The sequence below is a fragment of the Amblyraja radiata genome, chromosome 1, assembly GCF_010909765.2.
Source record: "Amblyraja radiata isolate CabotCenter1 chromosome 1, sAmbRad1.1.pri, whole genome shotgun sequence".
NCBI classification, from domain to species: domain Eukaryota; kingdom Metazoa; phylum Chordata; class Chondrichthyes; order Rajiformes; family Rajidae; genus Amblyraja; species Amblyraja radiata.
Genome location: NC_045956.1, coordinates 98,405,232 through 98,423,723, shown reverse-complemented (window position 1 = coordinate 98,423,723; position 18,492 = coordinate 98,405,232). Strand labels below are relative to the sequence as shown.

Sequence of the window (18,492 nt, the reverse complement as noted above, 5' to 3'; positions counted from 1 at the left end):
TGTGAAGAAGGGTCTCGACCCTAAACGTCACCCATTTCTTTCTCTCCAGAAATGCTGCCTGTCCTGCTGAGTTACTCCAGCAATTTGTGTCTACCTTCCATTTGAACCAAGATCAGCAGTTCTTTCCAACACAACGTGTCTTTATTGGTCTTCTACCTTTGACAACAGAGTGCTCCAATCATTGGTATAACGTTATGATACGACAGATTAGTATGGGTGTCAGAGATTATGGGGAGAAGGCAGGAGAATGGGGTTAGGAGGGAGAGATAGATCAGCCATGATTGAATGGCAGAGTAGACTTGATGGGCCAAATGGCCTAATTCTAGTCCTATTCCTTATGACCGTATGACCTTAGATCTTTTGATTGCAACAGAGGCGTGTTAAAGTCAAGTTTCTTTGGCAATCCTGATGGGTAGGAACTCCCATTATTGAAGATCAGAAATTGGTCACCTTTTTTGAACATCGGGATTTCTGGGCCATTTGTAACAGACATATTTAAGCAGAGCAGAGATGCCACTCAAAACAATGTCTGAATTTATGCCCTTTATGATTTTGTGTGGATGGAACTCTAATACAGTTAATGAGGTTTGGGAGAATCAAGGTTTGCTCTGCAGCTGTAGGATGGTGTCTTTAATGTGGAATCTGGACTATGAGTCACAATGATTTTGAGGATTTGGGCGTTTAGAAATATATTATTAAAATGTAATGAATATTCTGAAAAGCACATTTAGCTCAAATTTTGACTGTGTGATATTTCATCTAAATAGAGTCATAGAGTCTTACTGTGCAGAAACAGGTCCTTCGGCCCAACTTGCCTGTACCGACCAAAGTGTCCCATCCGGGCAAATCCCATCTGCCTGGGTTTGGCTTATATCTCTCTAAACCTTTTCACCTAAAACTGTATCCTATGCTGATATTTACTGGAAAATAGGCAAATCAAAGGATATGTGAACAACGTTAACACCCACATTTATTTTAATTAACAGTGTCAAAGAAATTAAATTGAACTGTGCTGAATGGTGCTTACTCTCTTTGGGACCAGCCTCTAGGGACTTCATTTTTCACAGGTTCAGTTACCTCACTTTTACCATGCAACTTGTTCATTTTCCTTTCGTCAGCTCCACCACTTTCCGAAGCGGTATGGAGGCAGATTTCCTTGCTTCCATCTTGATTACTACCTGATCCAGAACTAAAGGTTCTGTCAGCATCCTTGACTTCAGTGCCACAATGCATTTCCTTTATGATACTGTGTTGTTCCTTTATTTCATCCAGTGCCTGAACCGCGGGTTGCTTCTTTGCTCCTGTTTGCCCAGAAGAACAAGCATCAGATGCCCGTAAACATTCTCCTTTAGTTACTGCAACGGCCTCTTTCCCTGTCCCTTCACCTTCGAGTAGTTTATACTCACTGCAGGTGGAGTTGTGTTGATTGTTGCCTCTAACCATCGCCAGGTTTTGCTGCTCATTTTCAGTGTTTAACTGAATTTTGGGGGAATTATAGAGTGAGTTCTGAAAGCTTCCTTTTATTTTCTCCTTGTTTTCGTCTCCTGAGTTTTCATTTTCTCTATCGTGTTCTGAGGTGGACAATCCCAAACTTGGATCTGAGGCACCAGCCGTCAGTACGTCCTCTTCTGCTTGATTGTGAATGTTGTGCAGACTGTTTTCTACACTTTTGAAAATTCCAATAATATGGTTTAGAAAGTGACTAGTCTTTCCCAGGTAACTCAAATGAGCAGCATTTACTGTAAAAAAATAAATAATTGCAAAGCAAAGATCAGACAAATTATGTTTATTTGCTGTAGTCATAAAGTCATAGTGTCTTACAGCAAGGAAACAGGCCCTTCAGACCAACTTGCCCCATCTACACTCATCCTACCTGCCTTTGTACAACCATCTCTGGCCTTTGTCCAACCATCTGCCTATAACCCCACCACCATCCCTCCACCCCTCCCCTTCCCCCACTGCTCTCTCCCCTGGATTCATCTATCACTTTTTTCCAACCCACCTCTCTCCCCCCCACTGCAATCCGTCCGAAGAAGGATCCAAATCCGAAACATCACCTGAGATGCTGCCTGACCCGCTGTGTTAGTCCAGCACTCTGTCCCTTTATTTGTAAACCAGCATGTGCAGTTCCTTGTTTCTATATTCCATGAATATGGCTGCTCCTGCTCTCCTGCTTCTGCTTCTTCTAGAGCTTTGCTGGGAATGTAGCAGAACAGGATAAGCTCTCCGGAAACTCCTGGTCACACTTTACTTAAGATCCTTAAAAATCAGGTTGCCCTGATATTCTCAACAACTACAACTTATCTGCACTCTCACTTCATTATTTTCTATCAATTACAACAGCAATTTTCATTTGAATCATCTGTTAGGTGATCAGATCCACATGTTTATTTTATTTTAGAGATACAATGTGGAATCAGGCCCTTCAGCCCATCGACAAATGAGCACCAGTTCTATGTTATCCCAGTTTTGCATCCTATGGACGAGAGGCAATTTACAGAAGACACTTAACCTGCAAACCCGCACATCTTTGGAATGTGGTAGTGTCTTTGATTGCTTTTTTAGGTTGGAATAAAAGAGTTCACATACTATTTTGAAGGAGTCCTGTATGGTTTTACTTTGTATTCAGGGACAGTATGGTGGCGCAGTGGAAGAGTTGCTACCTTGCAGCACCAGAGATCCTGACCACAGGTTCTGTCTGTACGGAGTTTGTATGTTCTCTCCCTTACCTGTGTGGGTTTTCTCTGGGTGCTCCAGTTTCCTACCACACTCCAAAGATGTACAGGTTTGTATGTTAATTGGCTTTGGTAAGATTGTAAATTGTCCCTAGTGTGTGTAGGAAAGTGCTAGTGTGCGAGGATCGCTGGTTGGCGCGGACTTGGTAGGCCGGAGGGCTGTAACTCTAAATTAAACTAAACTAGACTATTCTAGTCAATACATTTCAGCCACCCAACCCATCACTGCAACTAATTATTTTGTTTCTGCTAGAGGGTCATGTTGGGCTTATTTGGACATCATGTTTCTGACATTTTGACAAAGAATACACTGGAAAAAATATTTTTTTGGCTATAAAGTATATTTGAGTAAAATATTGATACATAAATGATGGTCAGTGTTGATTTGATACAATCTGATAGCACCCAAGATACAGATTATTCTTTATTACTTCCTGTGAAGTCATAGAGAAACTTGAGTAAAATGATATTTGTTTGATCCTAATTCATTTACACTTTGGCAGTGGATTATATAAGACCATATGTGAGTCACCTTTGAGAAGGTGAACTTTGTTACTTGAGGTGGATGTTATCAGTCTATTTACAGGTACAGTGAGCAAGTTGCCACGGTTACACTGAATACTTATGACTGAGGCAAACACCTGCCTTCTTTAAACAATCAGAAGCTGAGGGAGCGTAAATTTAAAAGGGGATTTCCTGGAAACTTCAGCAGAAGACTTTTAAAAACATAAAGTAAGCATGGGCGTGTAACTGAATTACGGCAAAATATTCAGGCCTCAAAAATCACTCAATTGTTTGTGGTTTGCTTCCAAGATATTATGTAGTGAAACTACTTCTGCACATCCCCCCATTTCCTGCCAAAGACACAGACTTGCAGAAATGACGTCCGTAGGTGTGGGTGCTGCACATGAAGGGCCGCATGAGGTGCATGACAAGAATTTGCTTGCAATGTTTCAAATATTTAAAAAAGCTACTGAATCTTGCACCAATATTAGCCATGAATGTTCAAAAGAAACGTCGTTATTCTGACTAGAAGGAAATCATTACAGGACAACATTCAGCATGTCGGGAGAAAACATAGGTAAAGCCCCTGCATAGATCCGTTGGGCTGAATGACCAAGCCAGGCATCAGAAATACCACTCGATTCTTCCTCAAGCATTTACTGTCAGTCTCAGAGTTCTGTACTGTGGTTGCCTGTTCAAGAAGACTGAGCTGTTAGAGTCACCTTCCCAACGTGCAGTATCCTTTTCTGGATGAGGATGGTGAACAGGAGAGAAAGTAAACCCTGAGATTCAGACAACATAGCAGGAGGTTGTGGTGGAGAGAAAACATTGGAACAGCAACACATTGGCTGCGAGATGGAATGGCTTAAAGGAATTTACTGAGCAATTACAATCATACCTGTTCAAGACTTCAGATTTTACTTTAGACTTCAGAGTGGAAACAGGTCCTTCGACTAACCATGTCGGCACCAACCAATGATTACCCCGTACACCAGCACTATCCTACACACTAGGGATAATTTACACATTTACCAAAGCCAATTACCCGACAAACCTGTGCATCTTTGGATTGTGGGAGGAAACAGGAGCACTCGGCAAAAGTTCACGCAGTCACAGGGAGAATGTACAAACTCTATTTAGAAATTTAGATAGTCAGGATCAAACCCAAGTCTCTGGCACTTTAAGGCAGCAATTTTATCGCTGCACCATTATACTACCCCTTTAACTTAAAAGTTAGCAAAGAACACCTTAGACCTTGGGTTTTGATACATATGGTCGTATACCACTGAAATTAATGCTATAAAGTGCCAAGGGATCGGTTCTGGATCCACCATAGTTTGTTATTTATATTAACAAGTTGTTTGTGAATGTGGGTGTGTAAGTCTGTGGATGACACTAACAAGAAGGCAATCTAAGATTACAACAGGAACTTGATCAACTGGGCCAATGGGTGTGATATGGCAAATGGAGTTTAATTCAGATAAATGCAAGGTGTTGCATTATGGTAAATGAAATCAAGGCAGGACTTGGTAAGGCCCTAGAGAGTCTTGTAGAAACAGAGAGACTAATGGTTGCAGGGACGTGCAGACATGTAGACAAGATCTACAATAATTCTACCAACTCTGGAGGGTTTGTGCATGTAGTTTGCATATTCTCCCTGTGACTGCGTGGATTTTTGCTGAGTGCTCCTGTTAGAAAGAGAGGCTAGTTAGTTTAGTTTAGTTTAGTTTTAGTTAAGAGATACAGCGTGAATATAGGCCCTTTGGCCCACCAAGTCTATGTGCTGATCAGCAATCCCCGCACACTAACACTATTCTACACACACTAGGGACAATTTACAATTTTACCAAGCCAATTAACCTACAAACCTGTATGTCTTTGGAGTGTGGGGGGAAACCTGTGCACCCAGAGAAAAACCCAAGCAGTTCCCAGGGACTCAAACTCTGTACAGGCAGCACCCGTTGTCTGGAATGAACCCGGGTCTCTGGTGCTGTAAGGCAGCAACTCTACCGCTGCACCACCGTGCCACCCATAAGGCTGGGCCTTATTTTCCTTGCAGTGAGAAAAGCTGAGGTGTGACCTTATAGAAGTTTGTAAAATCATGAGGGGCATAGATAAGGTGAACAGCCACAATCTTTTTCCCTGGGTATGGGTCTAAAATAAAGAGGACATAAGGAGCAACTTTTGCGACACGGAGGATGTTGGGTATATGGAATAAGCTGCCAGATAAATAGTTGAGCCAGGTACAGATATTTAACACATAAGACATCTGGACAAGTACCTTGATAGAAAATGTGTTGAGGGATATAGACCCAATGCAGTCGTTGGACTAACTGAGCCAGGCAACTCGATCAGCATGGATAGGTTGGGTCAAAGGGTTTGTTTCCATCTCTCTGACTCTATGACTATAAAAAGGGAGATGTGCACATTCAGAAAAGGGCCGTCAAGATATGTTAGCATTCAGTTATTTATGCCCCAGTGATGCTATTGTGAATTACAAAAGTAAACCTTGGTCACTAATGCTCTAGGATTACTACCAACCATGATTAATTGGCCACCACCCATCTCCCAACCAAAGCCCAACCTGCATCAGAACCAAGCATAGAAGTAACGGCAGGGCACATCTTTCCTGCCCAATGACTAGCAGTGTGTTGTGTCAGTGTTTGTTTTAACAGCTTGTTTTACTTTGCTTTGACAAGATTGGTGCAGAAACAGGATAAAGGGGTGGTCATTTAAAGCCGAGGCTTGTAGGAAGTTGTTGCAAATAGTGGTGAATATTTAGATTTTTTTGCACCAGAGGATTGCGGATGTTAGACCCAAGAGATGTAGTGACAGGCAGAGTGGCGCAGCAGTAGAGTTGCTGCCTTACAACACCAGAGTCTAGGGTTCGATCCTAGCTATGAGTGCTGACTGCACGGAGTTTGTACATTCTCTCTGTGACTGTGTGGATTTTCCCTGGGTGCTCCGGTTTCCACCTACACTCCAAAGATGTACAGGTTTGTAGGTTGATTTGGCTTCAGTAAAATTTGTAAATTATCCCTAGTGTATAGGTTGGTGCTAGTGTACGGGGATTGCTTGACGGCATGAACTTGGTGGGTCAAAGGCCTGTTTCTGCGCTGCATCTCTAAACTAAACTAAAACTTTCCCTCTCTCTCCATCCCCTCCCCCTTCCCAGTTATCCCACTAGTCTTACTGTCTCCGACTACATTCCATCTCTGTCCCGCCCACTACCCCGACATCAGTCTGAAGAAGGGTCTCGACCCGAAACGTCACCCAATCCTTCTCTCCAGAGATGCTGCCTGTCCCGCTGAGTTACTCCAGCATTGTGTGTCTATCTTCGTATTTAAAGAGGAGATGGACATGAGAGATTAGGGAATAGAGGGCTATGAGTAACTGAATCAGGTCCAGAGCAGGCAGATCAGCCATGATTACATTGAATGATTGGCCAGGACTGGACAGGGGGTAGGGTATTGACATGGATAGAGAACTGGTTGGCAGACAGGAAGCAAAGAGTAGGAATTGATGGGTCCTTTTCAGAATGGCAGGCAGTGACTAGTGGAGTGCCGCAAGGTTCAGTGCTTGGGACCCCAGTTATTTACAATATCAGCCATGATTACATTGAATGATTGGCCAGGACCGGACAGGGGGTAGGGTATTGACATGGATAGAGAACTGGTTGGCAGACAGGAAGCAAAGAGTAGGAATTGATGGCTCCTTTTCAGAATGGCAGACAGTGACTAGTGGAGTGCCGCAAGGTTCAGTGCTTGGGACCCCAGTTATTTACAATATATATTAACGATTTAGATGAGGGAATTGAATGCAACATCTCCAAGTTAGCAGATGGCACAAAGTTGGGTGGCAGTGTGAGCTGCGAGGAGGATGCTATGAGGCTGCAGGGTGACTTGGAAAGGTTGGGTGAGTGGGCAGATGCATGGCAGATGCAGTATAATGTGGATAAATGTGAGGTTATCCACTTTGGTGGCAAGAAGAGGAAGGCAGATTATTATTGAATGGTGTCAGATTAGGAAAAGGAGAGGTGCAATGAGACCTGGGTGTCCTTGTACATCAGTCACTGAAAGTAAGTATGCAGATTCAGCAGGCAGTGAAGGAAGTTAATGGCATGTTGGCCTTCATTACAAGAGGATTTGAATTTGGCAGCAAGGCGGTCCTACTGCAGTTGTCCAGGGCCCTGGTGCGACCACACCTGGAGTATTGTGTGCAATTTTGGTTTCCTAATTTGAGTAAGGACATTCTTGCTACTGAGGGAGTGCAGCATAGGTTCACCAGGATAATTCCTGGGAGGGCGGGACTGACTTATGATGAAAGAATGGGTCGACTGGACTTGTATTCACTAGAATTTAGGAGGAGACGGGATTGTATAGAAACATATTACATTCTTAAAGGATTGGACAGGCTAGAAGCAGAAAAAATGTTCCCCATGTTTAGGGAGTCCAGAACGAGGGGTCACAGTTTAAGAATTCTCTGCCACAGAAGGCATTGGAGGCCAATTAATTTGATGTTTTCAAGAGAGAGTTAGATTTAGCTCTGGGAACTAAAGGAATCAAAGGATATGGGGAAAAGGTAGGAACGGGTGATGATCAATCGGGAGGAGGAGCCATCTTGGGGAACGGCTGCTAACCAGCAGCCGTCCATTTAATCCATTTTTTCCCCAGTTTTTTAGTAAGTCTTGTTTTTCGTTTGTAGGAGAAATGGACTTCTTAATGTGGAGGGAAGGAGGTAATCTTACTTTTAGGTCCCTACCTGGTCGGTGAGGCAGCTTTTTCTCCGGGCTGCCCGTCGACCCGTCCTCGTGGCCTACCAGCGGGCTTGGAGCGCCGTTTCCTGGCGGGGACCGCCCAGCACCTCGGCTTCGTTGGCGGCACAGCGCTGGAGCGCTATCATGGAGCGGAGCGGGCGATGCCTTGCCTGGATCGACGCGCTGGAGCTCCGGTGAGCTGTGACCGCCGTGTTCAACACCTCCGGGCTGCGGGTCTGCGGAGCGGAGCGGGCGGCGCCGACATTAACATCGGGAGCCTGGGAGCTCCAACCCGGTGCGTCCCTGTCGGCTTCGGAAGCCAACAATCCCCTGCTAGGAGCGGCCGTTCCAGGTGGCCCAGCCACTGTGAGGACTCTCCCGACGCCGGGGCAACTCCACCCGGCCAGAACGGCCAGGAACATCGGGCCTCCGTAGAGGCAATAGCGGTGGCCTCAATAGGCCTGACTTTTGGGAGAACTGGGGTTGGGGACTGGACTCTGTGCCTTCCCCCACAGTGGTAACCACTGTGATGGGATGATTTTTTTGTATGTAGTTACTATGTTAGTCTGTGTCCAAGATGGCTGTCGGAAGGGGGAGTGGACGCTGGCGCGCTTTAGCTGCCGCTGCTCTCTCTTCACATTGTGTTTTTTGATTTTGTGTCTTTGGAGCGATTTCTATCTTTAATTTGTATATTGATGATGTCCTTATTATTTATTTTTCTCCAACTATATGTTTTTTTCTCTTCTGTTAATCTTTGTAAGGTGTCCTTGAGATTTGAAAGGCGCCCGATATAAAATTTATTATTATTATTATTATATTGCCATGATCATATTGCTGGCCCGAAGGGCTGAATGGCCTGCTCGAGCACCTATTTTTTTCTAGGATGGTGGGGGTCAAGTGGCTTACACTGAATTCTTCTAAATTGTCTAGAAGTTTTATTAAATTGCTATTTATTTATGGCTTTTAGTTCTGCTTCACGCTGTGGGTAGAAGTTGATGTTATACTGGGGGAGAAGTTAATGTTAATGTCACCTAATATGTGTGAGTGAGAGTACAATTAGCACCTTATATCCTTACAAGGATTTAGCTCCAGCCATGGGCAATAGATGTCTACATTGTCCTGCGTCTATCCCAGCGAACACTGTTCATGATCTTAAACACCATTAAAAAGTCATTTCTTCTATTCACTTGAGAAAAACAATCCTGATACTACAATTTCTATGTTCGTTCAGCTGACGTATCATCCCAATAAATATTTTCTGTAGAGATAGGGACGAGCGCTGCTCCCAGTACTTAAGGTTTAGTCCAGACAATTTTCACTACTTGTTCAAGATAAATTTGGTGTCTTTTTGATCAGAACAACAAGGTTACCACACTGTGTGTGAGAAAGAAATGCAGATGTTGGTTTAAAACGAAGGTAGACACAAAATGCTGGAGTAACTCAGCGGGACATGCAGCATCTCTGGAGAGAAGGAATGGGTGACGTTTTGGGTCGAGACCCATCTTCAGAGGGCCAAAGGCCTGTTTCTGCGCTACATCTCTAAACTAAATTAAAACTTTCCCTCTCTCTCCATCCCCTCCCCCTTCCCAGTTTTCCCACCAGTCTTACTGTTTCCGACGACATTCTATCTCTGTCTCGCCCACTCCCCTGACATCAGTCTGCAGGAGGGTTTTGACCCAAAACATCACCCATTTCTTCTCTCCAGAGAGGTTGCCTCACCCGCTGAGTTACTCAAGGTTACCACATGGTGCATGCTTCATTTGGTAAGGTGATATAACATTTTTGTAAAGCAAGAGTGAAATATAAAAGACACTTAATCTATTCATTGTTTAAAATGTCTCTATATTATAGACCTGTTCTTACCTCTGTAGCTAGTATTTGCATGGTATTGTTCACATAGTGTGGCCACTATTTCTGTTGTTATTTGCAGTATTTCCTTTGCACTTTTGAACTTTTCCAGGAGTTCAGCGCTGATCTGCTTGCTCAGGATCAAAACTGTATCAAGATGCTGCCTGACATGCATTCCGTCCATCTCATGAAGCGTCCTTTTTTGCTGAAGTAGAGACTTGAGGAGATGATTCCTTTGCTGAATCGAGTCAATGGTATTGAAAATATTGTCTGATTGGGATAAGTTATCAATTGTGCTTGCCTCCATTCTAGATGGCTGCTTGGAACTGCAGACCCGGTACTTCCTAAATCAAGGCCTGACAAAAACAATTGAAGTAATTATAACTTTGGTAGCTGGTATGGACGGTGTGACATTCACCAGCTGAAAGGCTTCCTGATGGTTCCTTGCTCTGGCATGTTGTGTTGACATCCTGCAGCTGAAGGTTACCACGGGGACTAGGAGGTATGACAATTTGAGCTACGGCCCTTGTTTGATGTTGCAACTTCAGGACTCTGTAGATCAAAAGAACACAGTTGAAGAGAAATGAACGTCAAGAGAAAATAAAGTCAGCATTGTTAATATTAACATACAGCAATCAAAATGTAATTACCGGTACATCAGTACGGTAATTCACGCCAGAATCAGCTCTGCATCAACAATCCACGTTCTCAGAAGGTACATAATAGACCTTGCACCTCTTTGGGTATGAAACCAGGGATGAGTGGGTTAGCATATGATGAGTGTTTGACAGCACTGGGCATCTACTCGCTGGAGTTTAGAACATTGAGGGGGGGACCACATTGAAACTTACAGAATAATGAAAAGCATAGATAGAGTGGATGTGGAAAGGATGTTTCCACTGGTGGGAGAGTCTAGGACCAGAGGTCATAGCCTTAGAATTAAAGAAAGGTGGTGAGGAGGAACATTTTTAGTCAGAGGGTAGTGAATCTGTGGAACTCATTGCCATAGAGGGTAGTGGAGACCATCAGTAGATATTTTTAAGGCAAGTAGACAAATTCTTGATTAGAATGAGTGTTAACGGTTATGACGAGAAGGCAGGAAAATAGGATTAAGAGGCAGAGATCAGCCATGATTGAATGGCTGACTCAATGGACTGAAGGGCCTAATTCAATTCCTATAACTTGTGAACTTGTGAATCTAGCCTGTTGTGTACTAGCCTGTTGTGTACTAACCTGTTGCGTGCTAGCCTGGTGTGTGCTAGCCTGGTGTGTGCTAGCCTGGTGTGTGCTAGCCTGGTGTGTGATAGCCTGGTGTGTGCTAGCCTGTTGTGTGCTAGCCTGTTGGATACTAACCTGTTGTGTACTAACCTGGTGTGTACTAGCCTGTTGGATACTAACCTGTTGTGTGCTAGCCTGGTGTGTGCTAGCCAGTTGGGTATTCGGATCTGAGAAGGAGTTTGGGATGGTGGAATGGTCAGCTACTGTAGTCAACAATGGATGGCAGCAGAAAGCGATCTGTACATGCGATTTGGGTCAGGTTTTGGGAAAGAGATCAGGGTCTGCCATGTCAGAAGGTGGGGAAAGGGGGTCATTGTCTGCTTTATGTCAGGGGTGGGGAAAATAGTCAGGACGTGTTGCCTTGGGTCCAAGCATACTGGTGAGGGATCAGAGTTTATGGGTTGAGACACTGGAGGGAAGAAGGGTCAAAGACTGGGGGGTTAGGTCAGGCAAGAGAGAGGGATCAGGGCTCCTTGGTGAAATCACAGTGTTGTAAAGGGCTCAGAATGTGTGTCTATTTGGTGGGTTGCAGCATGTTGGGGGGGGGGGGGGGGGGAGTCTGACTTTGCACTTTGGAGACAAGTTGGAGAAAGTATTCAAGGTGTGTGCCTTGGTACAGGGTAGAATGAAGTCACAGAATAAGTAAGGCATCAGAGTTGTGAATCTGTGGAATTCTCGGCCACAGAAGGCAGTGGAGGCCAATTCATTGAATGTTTTCAAGAGAGAGTTGGATTTAACTCTTAGGGCTAAAGGAATCAAAGGATATGGGGAAAAAGCAGGAACTAGGTACTGATTTTAGATGTGTTCAAAAGGGAACTGCAGATGCTGGAATATCGAAGGTACACAAAATTGCTGGGGAAACTCAGCGGGTGCAGCAGCATCTATGGAGCGAAGGAAATAGGCGACGTTTCGGGCCGAAACCCTTCTTCAGACTGATGGGGGGTAGGGCAAAGAAAGAAGGAAAAGGGGAGGAGGAGGAGGAGCCCGAGGGCGGGCGGATGGGAGGGTGGGAGGAGACAGCTAGAGGGTTAAGGAAGGGGAGGAGACAGCAAGGGCTAGCCAAATTGGGAGAATTCTATGTTGATGCCATAAGGACGCAAGGTCCCCAGACGGAATATGAGGTGCTGTTCCTCCAATTTCCGCTGTTGCTCACTCTGGCAATGGAGGAGACCCAGGACAGAGAGGTCGGATTGGGAATGGGAGGGGGAGTTGAAGTGCTGAGCCACCGGGAGGTCAGGTAGGTTATTGCGGACTGAACGGAGGTGTTCGGCGAAACGATCGCCCAACCTACGCTTGGTCTCACCGATGTAAATCAGCTGACATCTAGAGCAGCGGATGCAGTAGATGAGGTTGGAGGAGATACAGGTGAACCTTTGTCGCACCTGGAACGACTGCTTGGGACCTTGGATGGAGTCGAGGGGGGAGGTGAAGGGACAGGTGTTGCATTTCTTGCGGTTGCAACGGAAAGTGCCCGGGGAGGGGGTGGTGCGGGAGGGAAGGGAAGAATTGACGAGGGAGTTGCGGAGGGAGCGGTCTTTGCGGAAGGCGGACATGGGGGGAGATGGGAAGATGTGGCGAGTGGTGGGGTCACGTTGGAGGTGGCGGAAATGGCGGAGGATTATGTGTTGTATTTGCCGGCTGGTGGGGTGAAAGGTGAGGACCAGAGGGACTCTGCCCTTGTTGCGTGTGCGGGGATGGGGAGAGAGAGCAGTGTTACGGGGTATGGATGAGACCCTGGTGTGAGCCTCATCTATGGTGGCGGAGGGGAATCCCCGTTCCCTGAAGAACGAGGACATTTCCGATGCCCTGGTATGAAATGTCTCATCCTGGGAACAGATGCGGCGTAGGCGGAGGAATTGGGAGTAGGGGATGGAGTCTTTACAGGGGGCAGGGTGGGAAGACGTGTAGTCCAGATAGCCATGTGAGTCAGTGGGTTTGTAATGTATGTCGGTCAGGAGTCTGTCCCCTGCGATGGAGATGGTGAGGTCAAGGAATGGTAGGGACGTGTCGGAAATCGTCCAGGTGTATTGGAGTGCCGGATGGAAGTTGGTGGTGAAGTGGATGAAGTCAGTCAGTTGTGTGTAGGTGCAGGAGGTGGCGCCAAAGCAGTCGTCAATGTAACGGAGGTAGAGGTCGGGGATGGGGCCCTGGTACGTCTCGAACATGGATTGTTCAATGTACCCGACAAAGAGGCAGGCGTAGCTGGGGCCCATGCGTGTGCCCATAGCTACGCCTTGTGTTTGGAGGAAATGGGAGGAGTCAAATGTAAAGTTGTTGAGGGTGAGGACCAACTCCGCTAAGCGGAGGAGAGTGTCAGTGGCTGGGTATAGGTTGCTCCTCTGGTCGAGGAAGAACCGGAGGGCTCCGAGGCCATCCTGGTGGGGGATGGAGGTGTAGAGTGACCGGACATCCATGGTGAAGATGAGGGGGTGAGGGCCCAGAGAGTGGAATGCGTGGAGGCGGCGGAGAGTGTCTGAGGTGTCTAGAACATAGGTGGGGAGGGATTTGACCAAGGGGGATAGGATGGAGTCAAGGTATGTGGAGATGAGTTCGGTGGGGCACGAACACGCAGAGACAATGGGTCTGCCGGGAGAGCCGGGTTTGTGGATTTTGGGGAGAAGGTAAAAACGGGCCGTGCGGGGCTGGGGAACGATGAGGTTGGAGGCTTGGTCAGGTAGGGCGTGGGAATTGATGAAGTCGGTGATGGTGCTAGAAATGGTGGCCTGGTGCTCGTCAGTGGGGTCATGGTCCAAGGGTAAGTAGGAGGAGGTGTCCGAGAGTTGGCGCGTGGCCTCAGCTTTGTAGAGATCGGCGCGCCAGACTACCACGGCACCTCCCTTGTCGGCTGGTTTGATGACCCAATCTGGGTTTTTGCGGAGTGATTCGATCAGCCTTCATCATATTGAATGGTGGTGCAGGCTCGATGGGTCGAAGGGCCGAATGGCCTACTCCTGCACCTTTTTTCTATGTTTTCTATGTTTCTAGAACCTGTGGGTTGGGAAACATAGCAATACCTTGTTTGTGCATGTGCATGTGCCTTGGAACAGGCAGCATCTCTGGAGACATAGATAGGTGATGTTTCTTGTCAGGACCCCTTCTTCAGGCTTGGAAGTGTCCACTAATATTCTTTTTGCCTGCAGAGTTACCAAATAGAGCACCTGCATTCCCAACCAAGTTCTTTGTATATCTATATATTAAATACTAGACCAAGTGCAGACCCGTTGGGTCTGTTCCCCCAATGTGCAGTTGTGGGGGGAGAGGCGGCATGCAGCGTCACACACTAACTATCCCCCCCCCCCCCCCCCCCCCCACACTCACGTTAATTACCCCCCTTGATATTATATTAATATTATTAATTTGCTCCTTTTACCCCATAACCACCCTATCTACTGATGCATAGCCCCCAACTTGCAGTCACATCTAGAGAGGGGAGGGGGGGGGGGGGGGGGGGGGGGGATGGGCCGGGGTAAAGAGTGAGGGCAGAGAGAGAAGGGGCAGAGGCAGAGAGAGAGAGACAGAGACAGAGAGAGGGGCAAGAGGGATAGGGGGTGGAGAGGAGGATAAGAGGGAGGGTGGGTGAGGGGGGAGAGGAGAGGGGGGGGAGGAGATGGGGTAGAGGAGGGGGGGGGAGTGGAGAGGGGGGGAGAGGAGAGGGGGAGAGGGGGAGGAGAGAGGGAGGGAGAGAGAGAGAGGGAGGGGGAGAGGAGAGGGAGGGGGGAGAGGAGAGGGAGGGGGAGAGGAGAGAGAGGGGGTGAGGAGAGGGGGGAGGGAAGGAGGGGGGGAGAGGAGAGGGGGGAGAGGAGAGGGGGGAGGGGAGAGAGGGGGAGAGGACGAGGGGGGGGAGAGGAGAGAGGGGGGGCGAGGGAGGGGGTGAGGAGGAGGGGAGGAGAGGGAGGAGGGGAGGAGAGGGAGGGGGGAGAGGAGAGGAGGGGAGAGGGAGGGGAGGGAGGAGGGGGGAGAGGGAGGAGGGGGGAGAGGAGAGGGGGAAGAGAGGAGGGGGAGAGGAGAGGGGGGAGAGGAGAGGGGGGGAGAGGAGAGGGGGGAGGGGAGAGAGGGGGGGAGAGGAGAGAGGAGAGGGGGGGAGAGAGGAGAGGGGGGGAGAGGAGAGGAGGAGAGAGAGAGAAAGAGAGGGATAGGGAGAGTGAGATGTGGGGAGAGAGAGGAGGGGGGAGAGAGAGAGAGGGAGAGTGCCTTTTTAATTCAACCCAAACAACCATTTGCAGGCAGTGCTTTTTTACTTCAAACTAACTATATTTTCATTTTCAAACCAAATTAAGGGTACTCACAGTGCTGTAGACATTTGTTCAGTGTCATTCAGAGCTCAGAGTGACAGAGACTAATTGACAGAGCTCCAGCTTGCAGAGACTAATTGAGGCACACCACTTCCTGGTTTTATAGTCCCTTCCCCTGCCTCCAGCGGGGGCAGCAGAGAGAATGGGGAATTTTGTAAAAACATTAATATCTCTGTCATTTTTCATTGACAGGAAAAATCCTCGGCACACATACGGCGGAGGGGGGCTCTGAGCAAGGTGGCCAAAAATGACGGCCGTAGGTGGCGGCGTTCTCTCGGAAATCGCAGCACAGATGGCCAGAACCGGTCAAGAACAGACTTTTAGTAATATAGAAGATAACAACGGTCTCAACACTGATCCCTGCTGTAGACCACTTGTCTCGGCTTCCAGTCAGTAAAACACCCTATCCATCAGTCCCCTGATTGTGAAATTATGAGCAATTGTGTGCACTGTATTTGAGGAAGGATGTGCTGGCTCTGGAAACGGTCTAGAGGAGGTTTACAAGAATGATCCCAGGAATGCGTAGGTTAAACTATGATGAGGGTTTTTTTCGGCACAGGGCCTGTACTCGCTGGAGTTTAGAAGAATGACGGGGGATCTCATGGAAACATGCAGAATAGTGAAAGGCTTGAATCGAGTGGATGTGGAGAGGATGTTTCCACTAGTGGGAGAGTCTAGGACTAGAGGTCATAGCCTCAGAATTAAAGCAGATTCTTTTAGGAAGGAGATGAGGGGAAATTTCTTTAGTCAGAGGGTGGTGAACCTGTGGAATTCTTTGCCACAGAAGGCTGTTGAGGCCAAGTCAGTGGATATGTTTAAGGCAGAGATACAATAGATAGATTCTTGATTAGTACAGGTGTCAGATGTTATGGAGAGAAGGCATGATTGAATGGTGGAGTAGACTTGATGAGCCGAATGGCCTAATTCTACTCCTATCATATGACCTTATGACCTTACCCGCAGTCCCCTATCATATGGCCAGTTCTTGATCGAGCTTGCCAAAATGCCTCCGATCTCTTGTGCCTTCACCTTCTGGATCAGTGCTTGATCACATTTCCAGAGTGAAGCAAAACAGCTCAGAAAAAAGATTGATTTTGGTTACCTGATGCGGAAAAATAATCAGCATTATTTAACAGATTTTTTAAGAACGCACTCTTTGCAATGGCAGCATTTACTAACCTCGAAAGCTGCTCTTAAGCAAGCTACTACTATGAATAATGGACTACAACTTGCACGGTCTGCCCTCTCATTTCCCTTTATCTTTATGAGGACAAACTGATTTAATTTGAGGACATTTTCTGAAGAATTCTGAGGAATTTCTGAAATTCCAATTTCTTTGGTAACAAATGAGATGGAGGTTTTATTCCTAGAATAATCAGGAATTTGAGGCACATTTCATCTCCACCAGGATTCCCATTGGCAGAGATCCCTTAATTTTGCTTGGGAATGCAAAGATTGCTTCCTCGTGCTCAACTGGAATGAATGGGAATGTACCCAACTTTCTTCCATTTTGCTTCTCATGAAGCCTGAATGTGGCTCATGACCTCTGAGGCATTTCTAGAGAGATTAAACATACATTACTGAATACTTGCTTCAGGACAATGTCAGGATGTCCTGTATTATGTTCATAATTAAAAGACATTTGGATAGATACCTAAACAGGAACGTTTCAGACGGACATGAGCAAAACATAGGCAAGTGGGACTAGTGTAGATGGGGCATCTTAGTCGGCATGGGTAAGTTGGACTGAAGGGCCTGTTTCCATGCTTTATAACTCTATGACTCTCTATGACTCATACTGTATCTCTGTTGAAAATGATGATGTTTATGGCTAATATTGCCTCAGACCTAAAGACTCCATTTGGGATGGAGTCATTGGTTTATTGAATTATTGGGCATGATTTCCACTCCACTAAATCAGCAGACTGATCTCCCACAGAGCTAATAAAGTAAACTCATAAAAAGGAGGAAGAAAAAGTAAAAGTTACAGTACAATTACCGCTGTAAACAAATGCCTGTACTAGTTGCAAAGTCATTCGGTGAATTGTTACTTGTATCATGGAAGTAATCTTCTATGTCAATCCCATTGTTCTGATGAAGGTTTACTTACTTGTAACATTAATTTTCTTTCTCTTGTAGAACTTGAACTTGTAACCAGTTAAGTATTGCTTTAACATGGTGTACATTCTTAGAGATGGACGGTTCAAAATCTAAGTCAACAGCATAATTAGGGTGAAATCTGAAAAGGATACATTAAGCATATTATTTTGCTTCTTAAAAAGAATTATAAGGTTGCTTCTTAAAAAGAAACTTAATTATTTTAAACATCAAAATAAATGGATATTATATAATGATCAAAGTTGAATTGTTTTTATCAGGGCAATTTGCCTGAAATTGGTCAAGCTGATACTGGTGGCATGGTAGAATTGCTGCCTTACAGCGCCAGAGACTTGGGTTCGATAATGACTACGGGTGCTGACTGTACGGAATTTGTACATTCTCCCCATGACCTGCCTGAGTTTTCTCCAGGAGCCCCGGTTTCCTCCCACACTCCAAAGATACAGTATTTGTTGGCTAATGGGTTGGCATAATTGTAAATTGTCTCAGGTGTGTGTAGGATAGTGTTGATGTACGGGGATTGCTGGTTGACGCGGACTCAGTGGGCCAAAAGGCCTGTTTCCGCTCTGAATCTCTAAACTAAATTAAAAGATCGTATAATTGCAACTATAGAATTATGTTTAGCAATATTTGAATTTCATTGCAGTAATTATTCATGCTGTCTCCCACATTCTGATGTAAAAGGCACAATCCTGAAACTTTTCCACTAAAAATGCATATTGAATATCATTTGGCAGCAGCTTGTAAAATGATGCAAATGTAGATAGATAAACACATTGAAACCAAACATTTATTTTTTGTTTTTTACAATTCTATTAACACTAAAGGAACAACCTTAGCACTTGTTGTTGTCGTGATCTATTTCCCTCTCTGAGCATCATAACTGGGGCCATGATGTCGCAATGAGATAGCATTGCTATACGTTGTACGTTCTACTCCGTGACCGCATGGGTTTTCCCCT

The 18,492-nt window shown here is 46.0% G+C and overlaps 1 protein-coding gene across 1 annotated transcript in view; it reads right to left on the bottom strand.

The window, feature by feature from the left end:
• dthd1 (death domain containing 1) overlaps window positions 1-17,599 on the bottom strand; it is a 39,561-nt gene extending 21,962 nt beyond the window's left edge. Inside the window, exons 1-3 of the mRNA XM_033033327.1 lie at window positions 17,524-17,599; window positions 1,407-1,571; window positions 1,028-1,301 (exon numbers count right to left, since the gene is read on the bottom strand). Coding sequence (XP_032889218.1) covers window positions 1,028-1,301; window positions 1,407-1,571; window positions 17,524-17,599 — 515 coding nt within the window. The remainder of the gene's footprint in view (window positions 1-1,027; window positions 1,302-1,406; window positions 1,572-17,523) is intronic.
• Between the last annotated feature and the right edge of the window lie 893 nt (window positions 17,600-18,492).